Source organism: Cotesia typhae, unplaced genomic scaffold (assembly GCF_013202065.1).
Source record: "Cotesia typhae breed Kobodo isofemale line unplaced genomic scaffold, CoteBio_Ctyphae scaffold_152, whole genome shotgun sequence".
NCBI classification, from domain to species: Eukaryota; Metazoa; Arthropoda; class Insecta; order Hymenoptera; family Braconidae; genus Cotesia; species Cotesia typhae.
This window is the reverse complement of record NW_027423776.1, coordinates 732,886-751,695: the sequence shown is the minus strand read 5'-3', so window position 1 is coordinate 751,695 and position 18,810 is coordinate 732,886. Positions and strand designations below refer to the sequence as shown.

The 18,810-nt window shown below is 34.1% G+C and overlaps 1 protein-coding gene across 4 annotated transcripts in view; it reads left to right on the top strand.

The window, feature by feature from the left end:
• LOC141536652 (uncharacterized) overlaps nt 1–18,810 on the top strand; it is a 230,481-nt gene that overhangs the window by 161,050 nt on the left and 50,621 nt on the right. For 3 of the 4 annotated variants that reach the window (XM_074257323.1, XM_074257321.1, XM_074257320.1), the window contains one exon: nt 13,796–14,015. In XM_074257323.1, the coding sequence (XP_074113424.1) occupies nt 13,796–14,015 (220 nt within the window). Of the gene's footprint in view, nt 1–13,795; nt 14,016–16,788; nt 17,039–18,810 lie in introns of those variants that run through there. The other variant, XM_074257322.1, reaches the window with a different exon arrangement.

Here is an 18,810-nt window from a genome sequence, read left to right as displayed (position 1 = left end):
TTATTTTAAGTGGACACCGAGAATTTCAATTTACGTCAAATAAAAATCGACAAATCGCGAGTGTATGGTGTTTTTTTCAAATCTTATTTTTCTTTGCTTACAAGAGTATATCTGAAAATGAGTTTTCATACTTTTCATTTATTTTCAACGGACACCGAGAAGTAGCATTTTAATTACTAAAAAATCAGAAATTTTCAGCTTAATGGGATCATAATTCGGAGTTTGCGGGGTGGTTTTTTAAATAATAATTTTTTTCGATACACAGGAGTTTAATCGATAAGTACAAAAGGTTTCTTTTGTTGATTTTCAATGGGCACCAATAATTTGAATTTTAATTTCTAAACAATCCCGATTTTTGTGCGTTATCAAGTCATATTTCGGTATCTATGGGGTGTTTTTACAATTTTTTAAATTTGTCTGATGGTCAAAAGTACCACTGATAATTTTGATTGGTATTTTTTTTCTATTTCGAATGCACTGTGAATATTTTAATTTTTATGTTAAATAATCCCGAAATACTCGGCTTTATTAGGCTGTATCTTAGTGTCTATGGGGTGGTTTTTGTAATTTTTAATTTTTTCCTGATTGTTATGGGTATAGTTAACTATTAGTCCTAGATTTTTATTTGAAATTTTGAGTAGTCGTCGAAAATTTCTATTTTAATTATTGAAATATCGCACAATTTTTGGCTTTATGGGACTGTATCTCCCTGTCTATGGGGTAGTTTTTATTTTTAAAAATTTTCTTCACCTACTGTAGTGTCACTGATTATTTTTATTGCTTTTTTTTTTCACTTCAAGTGCACTCTGATCATTTGAATTTCATTATTAAATAATCGCGAATTTTCGGCTTTACGGGGCTGTATCTCCCTGTCTATGGGGTAGTTTTTTATTTTTTTCAATTTTTTTGGTCTACAGTAGTGTCACTGATTATTTTTATTGCTTTTTTTTAACTTCAAGTGCACACTGATCATTTGAATTTCATCATTAAATAATCGCAAATTTTTGGCTTTATGGGGCTGTATCTCAGAGTGTATGGGGTACTTTTATAACTTTTCTTTTTTTTTTTTTTAATTACAGGGGTATCATTGAATATGACTGTTGGCTTTTTTTTTGCCATTTTTCGGTGACACCGAAAATTTGAGTTTTAATTATCAAAAAATCGCACATTTTTTATTTTATGGGGCTGTCTATGGGATGATTTTTCTAATATTAATTTTTTTATTTACAGGAGTATCATTGATCATTATTATTGCATGCGGGCATCCCGCTATAACTGAGCAATGATATCACACGTGTGCAAGCGAGCGCGCACTCATTGCCTGTCGCGCTTCCACTCGCTCGCTCTTGCGCCTACCGTTCTGCCGCTAAATCGCGCTCCTCATTAGTCTATTTTCATAAATTTATAGTAATTTTTCTATGGGTCTGATCGAAAAATGGTAAAGGACTTTTCTATTCAGAATCCAATTTTCTACCACACCCTGTCCGGTGGCTCACGACTTCTGAGACACCCTGTATAATCGCAACATCATTCATATCATCTAATATTTTATTTGCCAGTTTATTTTGTTTTATTTACAGCTGCAGTCCAATAAAAAAAAAAGGGAATTCAAAAAAAAAAATCAACCAACTATAATAAAAAAAAAAAATAATTATAAAACTTTTAATTTATTTCTTTTTTAGTTCAATAGATCGAAGTCTAGACCGGAGTTTCGACATTCGCTCAAGAAATTCACCAATAACAAATTCTTTATCTAAAAATAATTTTAAAATTTTAATTAATAATTTTTTTCTTTACAGGTGATGACTCACCAGTCCATCAACACATCCATTCCTCAGGTGACTACTCACCAACTCAAAATTCCTCAAACTCCTTACTATCTCACAGACTACTACTAGGTGACTCCTCACCAATCCATCATACCACTATAGGTGACCACTCACCAATCTTTCTCATTAACAGGTGACTACTCACCAAATCATCATACAACTATAAGTGACTACTCACCAAACCAAACTTTTCTCACTATCATCTCATCAAACTACCCTTCCTAAGTGATTACTCACCACTAACTCCTATCATCCTATTACCCTCAAACCTGGTGACGATTCACCGATTCTTTTAAAAAAAAGCTAGTTCGGTTCAAAAATTGACGGGGTAGTCTTGGCTTGGCAGGGAGGATTGAGACACTACAAAATGTCCCGACTTTATCAGCCTGGCGAACTACCACCCGAAATTTTCGTTACCGACACTAGCTAAAATAATAGGTAGTCCCGTGACGTCACAAGACGACACGAGGAGGGGAAAACGGTCACAAACCCCAATACTTGAACGGTGTAGAGCGAGACGACTAGCGAGACGTCCTGCGAAACAGCTAGCGAGATGTCCAGCGAGACCTCCTGCGAGACAGCCAGCGAAATGTCCAGCGAGACGGTCATCTCGCGCATTCGTATGTAGCTAACACCAGAACCAACGGTGCTCGAAACGGTATATCATTCGGCAGTTAAGGTCGGAATCGGCAATTCGATGCTAACCGAGCGTCGGATAATTGATCGATCAGATCGCGGATCGATGCACAATTACCGGAGCTCTGAATTACCTGCCCGTAACCCGCAGTCGGTAACTGTGTTACCCTTAGCCCCGACGGGATCACCGAAGCTCGAAATTAGGCGGCGCCTCGCTCGCGGTAGCCAGTAGTGGCAGCAATCACTCAAATTTAACAATGATGACAATTTTTACAAAGAACAATTTTTGATCGAGCCCCAATGGCGTCGACCACTCGGGGAACTTTTGGTGAGGAGGTACCCCGGAGATACCTCGTTGAACTCAACGTAACAACAACTGGCCTCAATCGCCGGATAATTGAATAAATAAAAAAAATAAAAAAATAAAAATAAAAAAATAATAATAAAAAGAAATAATAATGTAAGTAGCGGTTCCACGAGCTATCACCCTAACAACAAAAGCCACTTACGTTGCAGATCGGTGCCGTCTGGATGGCGTCGGCGGGTGTTGAGCGGGTGGCGGCGAAGGCAGCTCCTCTCCAGGTTAACCCTGACCAAACTCTCGACCAAAATCTCACCAAAAGAAACGTCGGTACGGCGTTATTCTCAAAATCGGCACTAATACGTGTCGAATCTGACGGTCGGCGATTTTTGTATGTAAATTAATTAATTACAAAGTCCGACAAAAATTAAATAAACACGAGGTGAACACTACCAGGCGGTTACGTCGAAGGAAGCTCTCGCCTTTTCCGTTTCTTCTTCTTATCCGTAGCCACTCGCTGGCTACGGAGTTGACCTGCAGGCCGTTAGCTGGCGCTGTTACCATTTTTGAACTTCTCAAATTGATGGTAGACAATGGCATCGACGCGCCTTCTAGTGGCTCTTCCTGAAGCTTATCCAAATGCCGGCGTAATACTGATTGATAATAATTGGCTTCAATATCGTGTGTTCACGTCTCTCAAATTGTGGAGCAGAGGTTTGATGAGAGATTGGTTTTTTGCTGTTCTCTGGGTTTGTTGGTCGGCGTGGAATCCGGCGTTATGTCACAGGTTGACTCGTCGTTAGTAAGTGGCTTTTATCGGGGTACTTACCAAATACTTCATACTAACTTAATTCTAGTTTACTTCTAACTGATGCTAACAGAATAATAGTTATTTCAAATAATTATCGGCGCCGCGCTTTCGAGCTGCGGGATTCACCGTACTCGCCTGGCAGTCTCTAGATGGCGACTGGGTCGCGGCGTATAAAGATAAATCTGAATTTTAAATGAAGTAACCAAAAAATTTTATCAATTAAGTAGAGCTGTGCTCGTGACTGCGGGTCTGTCAAGGCTCCACGTCACAATATATATTATGATGGCTTTTTCACGGCATTGGCGTCGACAGCGCCGAAGAGGTCCACCTAAAGTTTGGCTTACCTGGTTCGTAGATTGTTGGGCGCCAGGAACTTCCGTTCCACGGTTCGGTGGTTCACGTTCGATCGTCGTTGGGCGGCGGGTCGAGGCCGAAGAGATTCAAAAGTTTATACAGAGCGAGCAAGGAAATTGGTTCGGAATAATAATTAAATAAAATAAAATAAAATAAAAATAAAAAGAGAGAAAAAAAAATAAATGCGCAGGGACGATTACGAGTCACTTTATTTATTTAATAATTAAAGAGGTCGAATAACAATCGCAAGTTCAATTAAAAAAAAAATAACAAAAAGAACGAATAATATCAATACGAAAAAAAATCTTTATAAATAATTCATTGTTGAATAATTTCGTGAAATCGCCAAAATAACAAAGCCAATCAGAATTGGGACCGCAGTTAATCGCAAACAAGGAAGCAACAATTAATTTTCTTGCACGCCAGACAATAAACCAAATCGACAATAGTTTTGCAGACAAAGAAATAAAAAAAAATTTCCTTAGTGAAAAACAACAACAAAAGTTATGTTTATCCGTTCTTCTCAACAACAAATTTGCGCAGGTCTCTAAAAAAATTTTAATCGCTCGCCCTTCTCGTCTTAACAACAATTCGTGAATTTATTAACAAAACAAAATAAAAATAAAAAAAAATAAGTTTCGCTTGTCTCGTCGTAGCTACAAATTAGAGGTTTATTAATAATAATAAAAGAATTATTTGTTCGCCTTGTTCGTATTAAGAACAATTTACAAATTTATCAATACAGTAGAAGCTCTTTATTCGCGGGGTATATGTTCCATAAATATGCCGCGAATACAGAAACCGTGAATACGGAATGGTAATTTATATGGGATTATAGGGGATACGTTCCTAGGTGACAAAAAAAAACAACAAATATATAAAAAAAATATTTTATTGAAGTTTTTTAAAAATTTTAATTTATTATCTTACGGCTTAGGCAATGGTTTGAAGAATTTTGTAATTTTTTCTTGCTTGGCAGTTTTCAAAGCTCCTTCAATTCAGACTGATACACAGCAGCCGCATTAGCAACTTGCCTCTTAAAAATAAGACTTCGTTCCATAGATGGATCAATGTTCATAAAGAAATCGCAAAGCTCATTTGCCATTCTTAAGCCTTCACTAAGATTTTTCAAATTAAATGTCACGTTTCCAGTGCTTGTTGAAGCCTCTTCTTCAATGGGCTGTGAATTTAACATTTCCTCCAAGTCGGTTTCAGTAAAATCTTCATCTTGCGATTCAAGCAATTCCTGAATGTCACTTGATTCGATCTGTTCGAACCCATCTCGTCCTACTCCATTCGCGATTTCGGCTATGTTTGCAGTCAAAATTTGAGCTTGCACAGATTCTACGTCATTTTCCGCAGTCACAGCAGGCCACAATTTTTTCCAGCATGGCTTCAATGTGTATGGATTCAGTTCTTCCAATGATTCTTTTATGTTTACGATGCATTTTGCTATGTCAAATTTCTTCCAGCATTCCATAACATTCATATCAGGATTGCATTCCATATTATCCAATATAATTTTGAAGGTTCGTCTTATGTAATAGAGCTTAAAGGCCTGGATTATGCCTTGGTCCATAGGTTGAAGCAAAGCCGTCGTGTTGGGAGGTAAAAATGTGTGATCCAGATGTCGGAAAAAGGGTCTAGAGCGCGGAAGAAGGGACTGAGTCGGAGAGGGCCGATGGCTAGTACGGGACAGCTGAGGAGTATGGCACGGAAGAAGGGACAAGGAGGGGAACAACGGCAGCTACCTACTCTTCGTCATTTATGTTCGCCTGATACTTCAACGGGCGTATTTTCTGTAGAAATTATTAATTAACATTGTAAATAATCCGTTTTTCTTTATTAAGTTGTTGTTTAAGAGTGCAGTATTATTACCCTAATTATTAATTATGATAATTTACCAAAGATGCGTGAAAATATTATTTAGTTAAGTTAGATTGGATTATAAATATTCAAAACTATTTTTTTGTTGAGTTAATATCGTTTTGTTTAAAACAATTAATGTTTAATAGTTTAGTTACCAAGGAAGAATATCTGGACAGTTTAATTATTATTTTAGTTATAAAAGTATTATTTTGTTTACGACGACTGTGATTATATTTCTTTAGTTGAAGTTTACTGAAAGGAAATTAATTTAATTATGTTGAAAACAAATTGTTGTAAATTTATAAAAGAAATTATTCTAAGTCCCAAGCCGATTTAGTATGGGAAAACGGCGAATGGATATAGAATGAAAGAAATGACGATTATTATTTAAAAGAAAAATATTTATAAACGAAATTATTCTAAGTCCCGAGTAAATTTTAGTATGAGAACGTATTATGTTGAATTTGTATGTAATCTGTTGATATTTGATTTTCAAAACTCAGAATTTGACGATACGAGTGGATATAGAATGAGGGAATTGCCAATTAAATTGCTAGTTTGTAAATAACGTGTAGAGGGCAAAAACGATTATTCTGGTTCGCTGTAAGTGACTTTTGGAAAAACTGATAAAAGCGAAAATTGGCGATCGGAAAGCAGAGTCTTGTGAAAGAGTGTTATTGAGGGAATACTCTTCTACCAATAATAGCTGGAGAGACATTACCTTGGTTCGTCTAGAACACTGGTACGCACCTCTTGAACTCTCAACAAGATTTTGACTTCCCCGGATTTTTGACCCTCTGTCAAAAATCCGGTAGGTAATCACAAGCCGTGTAGGTGGGAGCGGAGAGGACACTCTCCATCCGCTCTCGGGGTAGATATTTAGGCCCAGGGGTGACGGCTAGTCTCCTGGGAAGTGGGTAACCAGCTTTTGGAATATTAGCTCGCGATTTTGACGCTCACGAGAGTGAGAATGCGTGAGAGTTTATTTGTACGGACCAGTTTTGATCAAGCCTTGATGCGAGTGCGTTGACCGACGTCATTTTGTTGTATTATTGTCGTTAGATTTAGTCGTTGAGGTTTGATAACCAAAAATTGTACTACGATAGTTTGTATTTTTTTTATTGTAACCTTTTTCGCTAACCTATTGAATTGATTTTGATAATTAAATGAATATTTTGTTTCTCTATCATAACCTGTTGACATTTTGAGTTTATTTATTTAGACGTAGTTATTTATAGTTTTATTTATAAGTAACTGAGTTCTGCTGGTTTTATTTCGGATCGTGTATTGTTGTTTAACCCCCCTTTTACCCTGGACTCCGGCGAGCTTCAGATTCGAGCGAGGGGGCGTTTTGTGTCGCAGTATCGTACATAATTGTTCAGCGTTTATTCCTCAAAAGAATAAACACTCAAAAATTACCCGTTACAAATGTCACTTTTATATTTGGATGCATAGTTTCAAGTTCGCGAGGATGACCTGGTGCATTGTCCAAAACTAGAAGCGCTTTAAAGTCTAAACTCTGTTTTTTTAAATAAGATTCAACTTCAGAAACAAAACAATTCCGGAACCAGTCACAAAAAATAGCGCTTGTAACCCACGCTTTCTTATTAGCACGCCAAAACACTGGCAGGTTGTCTTTGTTTTGATTTTTTAAAGCCCGAGGATTAAACGATCTGTAAAGCATCAGTGGCTGTATGACACAATCTCCAGAAGCATTAGAACATAGCAGCAGTGTAACTCTATCCTTTGCTGCCTTAAATCCAGGAGCAGACTTTTCGCTTTTAGAAATGAATGTTTTGTTTGGCATTCTCTTCCAAAACAGTGCAGTTTCGTCTGCATTAAATACTTGCTCAGGTTTGTATCCTCCATCAGCTACTAGGTTTGTAAATTCTTCTGGATATCGTCCTGCTGCAGCAGTGTCTGCAGATGCAGCTTCACCAACAATTTTGATGTTATGCAATGATTGTCTAACCTTAAATTTATTGAACCAACCTTCCGATGCTTGAAATCCGCTATCTGTACATTCACCACTAATACTACCATTAGGTTCTTTAAAATGAGCGTAAAGACGCTTTGCCTTCTCCCGGACCATTGGACCACTCAGGGGCACTCTTTTTTGGTTGCGGTCTTCGATCCATAATGACAACGCCACTTCCATTTTTTCTATTGCTGGATCGCGAACAATTTTCGCTGACAGTGAAGTTGAAGCTACAGACGACCTTATTTTATATTTGGATTTTTTTATCGATTGTACAGTTGATTCGTTGACATTGAATGAGCGTGATATGGATGCAAGTGACTCTCCAAGGCGCAAACGATCAAGCATTTCTATTTTCACTTTAAGCGGTAACACAGATTTTTTTCGTATCGAAACACGTTTCTCAATTTTTTTAGTTGACATTATAAACTAGGAAGAGTACAGTAGAGACGTGTTACTCGATCACAATTTTTGTAACGAGTGTGAAAGACGAAACAATAAAACACGCAAAGCGGCTTTTACTATAAACGGAACAACAACATTTAAAAATATACTTTATTTATTGAGTAATAAGGTTGCTTTCATTCTGTTTGTTTACATTCTCAAAAACACCGCTCGCGGCGAAGGCGGCTTGTGTCAAAGTCCTCGGCGATATCATTTAACAACATACTTTTGGTTAAGTTGTAATAAGATCTATTTTACTTTTTTATTAGTCCATTTGACAAGGATATTGTGTTGGATACTTGTTGGAATAATTTTATTATTATTATGTATGTACTTATTAGATCCGCGAATAAAGAAATTTTTAGTCGCGAATATAGGAATTGGGTAGCATTTTTTTAATCCGCGAATAGTGAAAACGCGAATAAAGGAAGCACGAATAAGGAGCTTTTACTGTATTAGAAATAATAAAATGACGACAGACTCTGATAAGAAAACGAATACACCATCAGAAGGACAGCAATCAGTTATCGCTCACTGTTCAGAGAGAACTGACTATTCTCAAAACTTCCCTCATTAAAAAAAAGAATTAGAAAGAATTCAAAATGATTTGATTTTTAATCATTTTGAATACTTTCTAATCCTTCAAATCCTTTTTAATACTATCTCTTATGGGCATTTAACATGTGAGATCATTTTTAATTCTTTTTTTTAATAAGGGTTATTTTCAATCTGTAGCTCCTTCAGGTAATTATTCTGAAAAAAATGAACAAGCTACGTTTTGCAATTGTACATTCCGAAGATATACACTTGGGTATTGCTGTCCCTTGATCGTGGCTACGTTAGACCAGCAGATCTGATCTTTCGAACCCGAGCCTACCGTCGTAAAATACTTAAGGAAAGTTTAACTGAAATTTCCTTAGCGGATTAAATCATAAAACTTAAAATTCTAAGTTTTATTTTCTAGCTATAAACTAAAAGTGCTTAGGATTTTCCCATCCCTTGGGAAGAACCCAGCTATTCTTATCTCCGACATATATATTGTAACAAGAAAATGATATGAAAGCCAACGGTGGAGAGGTCAACTCCCGAAAATCCTTGTCCAGGTCGCCCAAGAAAACAAATAAATCACCCGTCGACACACAGGCTGGGTTAGAAACCCCGTTGGACGCCAGTTACTCTTTTACTAGGAAAGAATAATAAACCCTTGATCAATCAGGGCCTTTCACGAGTCGATTTTGAGACAACTCAAAGGAAAATGGTTGTGAGAAAGGAGAGTAAATAATTATGCCAAAATCTACGACGTGCAAAATTCAAGAGACAAATATATATTCTCACAGTGGTCGTTATTAAAATAAACAAATATATTAATATTCAAATACTTAACCTAATGATAAAATATAATAATTTGACAAATTTATGTTATGATAGCCAATTATTGGATAGCAAATTTATAAAGATCTAATTTATGGACTTATTCCAGACAGGCATTAATTATTTAATAATTCAATATAATCAATGACCCTTTATCATGTACGGGCTAGTATGAAAATCAGTATTTATTAAAAATGCCGAATTTATTGTCGGCCCCGTCAGCGTCGGTTATATTAAAGTTTCTTATTCTATTAATGTGCTATATTGATAATAACCACAATACGCTATCTCAAGGTTATATCAAATTCAAATTATAATTTCAAATTATAACATTTATATATATATATATATATATATATATATTGTAACAGTTTTACCTACTCAGGTTGGCCTCTAATTAATTTTATAAATAAATAAACAAATCTAACAACAATATAATTATTAGGGCGCCACCAGGATTTTTAATCACGGTTCCTGGAACCGGTCCAGAGCTGAGAAATCTTATCTCAGGGTAGAGAGAGTGGAGGAAGGTGCTGATAATTAATAAATAATTAATTAACAAGATTGATCAATATTTATTAACAATAAAAATTAACAACTTAAGCGCTTATAAAAATTAACTAAATATCACTCACACACTCATACTATAATTGATTAAAACTTATAAACTATAGCCTAACTAACGGCTAACCAGGACCACTTAAAACTATAGCCTAACTAACGGCTAACCAGAACAAAACCAATTTCATATAAGCCTAACTAACGGCTAACCAGAACTATTTAGTTACTCTGTGCAAAGACAACAGTGTGACAGAGATCGTCTAGCATAACTAACGGCTAACCAGGACCAACTTAACACTATTAACACTCTCTATCACGCATAACCCACACTAATCTTCACACACATAACCCACATTTGTATGATTTTATTTTATAAATTTTAATTTAACAAAATTGACTGTACTTAAATTTTGTTAAATATTGTAAACTTAATTATTTAATCATCAGATATTGGTAAAACGATAATTCCAAATTAACAATCAAATTCCAAAAGTCTTAACGAACATTCAGTTTCAAATTCCGATTGATAATTTTAATTCTGTATTAAAATATTAGATAGATTAAAATTTCTGAGTAACCTATTGTCATGGTCTTAATAATATAACAATACTTGATTCAGAACAAAAGGTCTTAATGCCTTGAATTAACTTTTGCTAATTAAATTAATCACGAAAAAATTCTTACAATCACGTTCAAAATTATTAACATAAAATTATTAATTAATTCTGACTAAATTTTTCCTGTGATATTTTTAACTCAAATAACCGATTTCTTGGACTTAATGTCCACGCCGATAATTATTAATTCTCAGTAAATGTTAGTTTAATTACTTAACGGACTTAATCCAAAAAATTACTAAATTCATCATTAATAAATAAAATAGTTTTAGAATAAAATATTTTCAATAATTAATTCTTAATAAAATATTTCTAATAATTTTCCAATAGTTTTATCAATTATAAAAATAATCGACACAAGTCGAAATATTCAGATTTATTTGCTAGAACATTCGCTAGCTAAGTTTTACTTGACCTTGGGTATTGGAATTTACTGCGACACAAAAATGTATTGACGCTCGATCAAAATTCCACGAACAAAAGTTTGTCGATTATTTTCAAGTAACAAAATTAATCAATTTTTCTTAAGTTAATTATTATAAAAATTATAACAATAAATTTAACGAATTTTTTGGATGTTAATTAATTAATTGATAATTTTTTTAGTTGTTAAATTTTTCCCGCAAGGTCGATTGAGTGACTCTCGGGAATAAGCCCTCATGAAAATCCTCGATCCAAACTAGCAAATGTTTAACTATTATTTATTGAAATAATCGTCGATTAAACGATCCAATTGATAATTAAATAGGAGAAGTAACTGGGTATTGGGTAAACCGCGGTCCACTTCTTTCCTATAGAGTAATAATTGATACCTTGACGAATAAGATGATGATCTAACTCTCTAATTGAAGATGAAGTCCTAGTTGTAGTTGGCTTCCTTCGTCTCGTCACTACTCCGGGGATCGGTCCTTCTTGATTTCCGTAGCACTCAGTCTGGCGGTCATACTACTTCTTTCCTTTCCACTGCACGGCTCACCTATTTTAACCCAAAACTACCCCCTCCTATTCTTCCCTTAGGCCCGAAGATCGAGACGCGCCAGTGCTATGTCGAATAATTATCGATATCCGGTGACTTATCGATTTAGGGTAATTTTACCCTGTTACAATATATATATATATATATATATATATATATATATATATATATATATATATATATATATATATATATATATATATATATATTGGACCGACGTCAACGGTGAGCGTTACTATTAAGACATCAATATTGGTTCCAGTCTTGTAATTAATTATACACTATGTAAAATCAGATAACTGATAAATTGAAACGTTGTGATCGACCACGTGTCGAATCACAGACAAACAAACACTCTCACCGTTGCCGTTGGTACGACCACCGAGAGAACACAATGCAACCAAAATATGCCGGGACTCACCCAATTACAGCTCACACGAGGGGAATACGTTGGATCGCTGGTTTCTGTGGCTTTTTTGCACTAAGCAAATTACTTTTTAGTAATAATCAAGACTTATGATGTGTATAAAACAACTATTAAAAATTCAACAAAATAAACCACGTGCTCGCGACAGAGCGCTACCACCAGAATGATCTCTCCCCCCGCGGCCCTACTTTTCCTCGTGTTCCTGCGTCACGAGGCAAGTCAAATCAGTGACTTTTATGAGTTTGTTGCAATGAGTCTCCCGATGACCGGCCCGCCGGCAGCGGATTTACCATCAAATTAATTAATATCTTTCCATAAAATAATTTAATAATACCTCTCTGCATTATTCCAGAGTTTTACATAGCGTAAATTATTGACATAAAAATATTCCAAAATTTCCAGACAACGCTCCCCGCATACGCGCTCCGCGGCAATCAAATAGTTCCAAAGAATAATTTTTCAAAATAGGTAATTATTAACCAGCCACCATTCCCCTTCAAGAATTCGAGCAAAGAAACTTGTCGGTTTTTCTCAAGTGTTAAAAGTAATCGTTAGTTCCACCAAATGAATTGGTTACAAAAATTAACACAACTAATAAAACAACTTCAGATAAAAAATTGATTAATTTTGGTTAATTACAAATTCTCACTACGAATATTCAGAATGATTTTACACCTCAAGGTCGACTTTCGGGTATAAATAATAACAATTGTCAACTAAATATTACGAAAAACAGAAGAGGAGAAGTAAGCCGAGTATGGAATAAACCGCGGTCCACTTCTTCTCCACAGCGTAATTATTGATACCTTGACAAATAAAACGATGATCCAATTTACTGCTTGAGGATGAAGTATTAGTTGTTGTTGGCTTCTTTCGTCTCGTCACTACTCCGGGGATCGGTCCTTCTTGATTTTCCGTAGCACTCTCTCTGGCGGTCACACCATTTTTCCTTGTTTGGACTGCACGGCTCACCTATAATAACCTAAAACTACCGCCACTCACTCTCTTTTTAGGCCCGAAGATTGAAACGCGCCAGTGCTGCGTCGAACAATTATCGATATCCGGTGACTTATCGATTCAAGGCATATTTACCCTGTTACACAATAAATAAAATTATCTAAGAAAAAAAGATTGCTTCTACATTACAAGCGGCATGAGTTCAATCTCCGGTGGCTGGAAGAACATTTTTTTTTTTCGGCATTAGGATTTCGCTTTCCTACAATTGAAAATACACTTATCAAGTATCTGCGGTTTCCTAAGGTCACTGCGTTAGCGTGAAATACAAGTGAATGCAGATAGAAGAGAAGGATCCCTGTAGTAGTGAGTAAACAGACAATAATTTCGAAACTACTTGTTTACAAATCGATATACTGAAATGAATTAATAATTTAAAAAATATATTAAAAATATATTCAAACTTGTACTGAATTGGGCAGATATTTCAGACGAAAATGATAAACTTGAATAATTATTTCTAGTTTCTTTTTCTTGAATTAGAGTATTTATCAATACCTTCGAACAAACGTAACTATTATTAGTTTTCCCAATAGTAATAGTCTCCGATATTTATACTTAAACAAAATTTACTATTGCATTGAGTGTATTAATTTTTTTTTTCCAGCTGTGTGAGTATGCTCAAACTTGGGCCAATCATTTAGCTCATACTAATACATTTTATTATCGAAACGATCGAGAAGTTGGACAAAATCTTTACTGTCGACCTGGTGGTCCAGTATCTGGAGATGTAGGAGGCCAAGATGTGTCTTCATATTGGTACTCAGCGGTCAAACACTACAATTTTTTCAAAGAACCAGATATTTTGCATACTAACGTCAATACAGGTAACGTTGATTATCAGAATTATTAAATATGATGAAAAATAGTAATAAATCTGATCCTTAAATCTTTCCACTGTGTACACGCTCAATAAGCTCAATAAATTTCTTTTTGTGGGATTTTAAGTTCTTTGAACTCATCTGGCAATATTTTTTCACAATCTGATGACGTCGATTTGAAGACAGAAATATTAACTACTTTGTTCTTCTGACTTTCAAGAATTTGTACAGTGATGTCACTGGATGCTTTTGACTTAAAGTCATAAAATCCGAACCTATAAGATAACAGTTAACGTAACGGCATTTAAAATTTAGTCATCTAGCTTTCAATAATGTGGAAAACGCCACGATACTTGTTTTTGACAAAGTAAAAGCTTGTTCCCTAGCCCATTATCTATTTATAATCTAATTTTACCTTTAAATTCTATACCATCACCACCGTTACTAGCATGGTGTGCTAATCTTATGTGAATTAGCCAAAAATATAATTAAAACAGTTCTATTTTAACCAGAATACCACTGGTTAGCTGGGCGTCAATCGGTGACAGACATAAAATTTTTCGGAAATACATAAGACTCCGCAATTTACTAACCAATATCTTGCTCGTGGTTGGGCAATACTTTGTAGCAATAACGTGATAAACTCGTTCAATAAGTCAATATTTGCCGTGGCGAATTTTGAAAAATCTTAATTTCCCAGTGAATATTTTTATCAAATTTGAAGTTCCAGGTATGGCTACGATTGATGATTTGTAGATGATCTAGATCATCGGATGGGCCTGTTGATTAATTATCTTTCTTGAAAATTAGCTTAATAAAGGATTCAGTGAATAACTCGAAAAAATTCGCTGGTGAAGTAGATTCATCATTTTACGGAACAAAATAGTTTTTATAAGACGACCCCTGCAGATTTTTTTCAAATTGAGTATAGGAGTTATCGATGAGCTTGCAGGTTCTTAAGATAACTTGCTGCTAGAGGTTCATTGCAAATGGATACTATACGATACATCTGTAACGGATCATTCCTGTCACCTGGTCACCCCTTTTTGAATTTAAAGGTACCACTGGAATTATTATCACGGTTTCCAGAACCGGTTCAAGCAAGAGAGATATCACAAGTTTGAGGAAAATTATGACTCGATTAACAAAAATAATAACAATTATATTAAACTTATTCTTCAAGTTTATTCTACTAATTTTACAATATTACAAAAATTGACTCACACATACTCTTTTACAATATCAAAACTTATATCTAACTAAATCCCGATTACCCTCCAGACTTGGGCGTCCTTGTGGAAAAATTTCTCTGAAATAACTGAAAAAAAATTTTAATAAGTACGAATAATAGTTCATAAAGTTTTTTGTTTTCTTAAAAAGTCCGAAAGTCTTATTAAATCAGAAAAACTCTTTATTCGACTTAGAAAGTCAGGTTTTTACCAAGATTTCGGACTCTGCCAGAAGAGTTATTCAGAGTTATTAAAACTTCTTGTAGGAATCCTTGTGGAAATAATTCTCTGAAAAATCTCTTAAAAAGTCCAATTTCCCCTGCAAGTTGGGACTTTCCGAAAGGGTTATTAAAGATTTGATAAGACTTATTCAGTTTTCCAGTAAAAAGAAAAGTTTCGTTTCAAAAAATTTACTGGTCAGAATTGGAGAAAATTGAAAATTAAACTATTGAAAGAATTAATGGATGTTTTGTAAAGAATTTTTTTTTTCGAATAATATTTTCATCACAAAAATATTTCGATAAACATAAAAAAATAAACATTCTAGTTAATATATAAAAGATTAAATGATCTTCTAAAAGAGTTATTATCAAAAATTTTAATTATTGCTAATCTATTGTTATGCGCATTTGTTTATAAAAAGTAATTTTTTTTTATGTTTTTCAAATTTTCGTAACTTCTAGCTTTTTAAATAATGCCGATACTAATTTTTTTTCAGAAAATTTTTTGAAAAATGACATCATTTATAAATAAATGAAAAAAGCTTGCTGAAAAAAGTTGACTGAAAAAAGAAGTATTTTCAGTTTTTCATAGATGGCGTATGGTTAGAAAATTCTTTCCTACCTAGAAAGTTAAGTTATATATGTTATAGTCCAAATTAAATATAGATTTGATTTACTCTTTGAGTAGTATCTGTCTTTACCAGCAAATGCACTTTATTTGCTGTTGATGTTTTGACATGCTCAACTATGAGCGATTATATGTTTATTGAAATATTTTTGTGATGAAAATATTATTCGAAAAAAAAATTCTTTACAAAACATCCATTAATTCTTTCAATAGTTTAATTTTCAATTTTCTCCAATTCTGACCAGTAAATTTTTTGAAACGAAACTTTCTCTTCTTTTTACTGGAAAACTGAATAAGTCTTATCAAATCTTTAATAACCCTTTCGGAAAGTCCCAACTTGCAGGGGAAATTTGACTTTTTAAGAGATTTTTCAGAGAATTATTTCCACAAGGATTCCTACAAGAAGTTTTAATAACTCTAAATAACTTTTCTGGCAGAGTCCGAAATCTTGGTAAAAACCTGACTTTCTCAGTCGAATAAAGAGTTTTTCTGATTTAATAAGACTTTTTCGGACTTTTTAAGAAAACAAAAAACTTTATGAACTATTATTCGTACTTATTAAAATTTTTTTACAGTTATTTCAGAGAAATTTTTCCTGAAGGGCGTCTACGCAGAGGTTTCTATCAAGAGTCTTAATCCTGACAGAACCCTTTTATGGAGCGTCTATACTGCAGTTTTTAACTCAATCTCGTTGTCCCCAGATCCTCACGCTCTAAGACTATAGATTTGATCCTGGGTGGTCGCCTGGACCCTTGTCCAAGGTTCAAACCGTATTTCGGCCTTCTGCTGTTGTCCGGACCCTCACTACGGGACTAAAGATCCTGAAGTCGACTATGACAGAGGAGAATACCATGAGCCTAATTGACAACCTATTAATACTAACCTCCTTGACAACCCGTGAACGAGGAATGTATAATGTAGAATATTTTCTACACACACACTCACTATTTAATAAACCAATTTTTCAAAATATTTTACTTAATTCTTATTAACAATCTGTCTTAATCCTCAATTTACAATACACTTTCCTGGAAATTAAATACAAAATTTTTCTGAATCCTAACTATGAGTTCGATAAATAATTAAATTTGAATTCTGAATCTTATTTCTTATTAATTCATTCCAGCAGCTTTACTTGAATCCAAAAGTAGTTTTTTGATTAATTAAATTTTGAATTTAATCTGCCTAAAAAGTTTGGATTATCATCCATCTTGAATTCCCGAGTGGATTTGAAGTAGGAATGTTAGCTTTGCTAAATTTATACGGTCGTAACTTTTATTCTAATCTTCTCAATTATTATTTATTGGAATTCCGAAAAACTTATTTATCGAAGTCTCGAACAGTTCTAATTTGATTATAATCTTTACTTTAGTAATTTTGATAATTCAATTTTTATAATTTTGATTTTAATTCACATTTTGAAGATAAATTTTGATTGTAATTTTTCCAAAATTTTTTGCTGTTTTATGATTTGCTTTTAATTTTCGATTTTAATTGTTAAAGATTAATTATAATTACGTATTGTTTTTTATTGTCGATAGTAATTGTTACTTTTAAAATTTTGTAGTTTTTAATTTTTTGTTTTATGAATTTATCACTTAATTATAATAATTCATTTTAGTCTAAATTTAGTTTTAATTTCAGTCTTAGTTTATATTAATGATTTTTTTACATTGTACAACAGTATCAGAACTGCACTATTACAATATTCGGATCACTTTTACTGCGTTCAAACTTTTTCCTGCATTCGAGTTTTTATAATAACTGCGTATTTTTTTGCGGCTGTGGACCGACTTGTGCATCCTGTATTGCATTTGCCCTATTCCTCACTTCTTTCTAATGGCTGTTGGAATAGTGACATGGGGAAACCACAGAGAAAACCCATGCCAGTACAAGTCGGCTACCGGAGCGACCCCCGACGGTTGGCGTTGGAACTATTCAATCAACCGTCGGGGCTTGAACCCTCGCCTCACAACATGATGTACGAACGAACTAATAATATAATGACTTAGCCCGCTCGGACATCCTGCCGCTCAGTAGTAGTTTATACTTAATTATAGTTGTGAATTTCAATTGGAACTTGGCAAATTTCATAAATTTTATTTCAGAGTTTTAACTTAAATTATTTAAATTTTAGATTCATATACACTACTGGAAAAAATTAAGGGATCAAAAAAAAATTCCAAATTTTTCGGTAGTTTTCAACAGGCCGTAACTTTGAGAGAAATGGTCGTACAGGAAATAAAAAAAAAGGAAATTGTAGCTCCAAGTGTCTAGTTTTTGGATTAGAACTTCAAAATTTTTAGCCTCCGCGGTTTCTGAGTAATCGTAGAAAAACCAGCAACAAAAAAATTCTCAAAATTTTTTTAGTTTTTTTTTTTGGTCTACGGGCGTGGAAAAAATTTTTTTAGCTTAACCACCATAAGAATCGGATACTTTGTTCATTTAGCTTTAATTTCTTTTTTAAACACCCTGATACGTCCACTCCTCGCTGAGATATCGGTCTTCAAATGGAAAAGGATCTTTTTGTCTTTGATTATCGATATCTCAGCAACCAATGATCGCACAGAAAGTTAAAGGTGGGTTTCAAGAACTTGAATGAATTCCCTTAACGACTGTCCATTGTTTTTTCGAAAAAAATTTTTTCTTTCCGTCACATGAATTTGGAAATGCAACAAAAAAAGGGCTTTTAGTGGTTTTTTGGAAAATCAAGCGCTGGATCG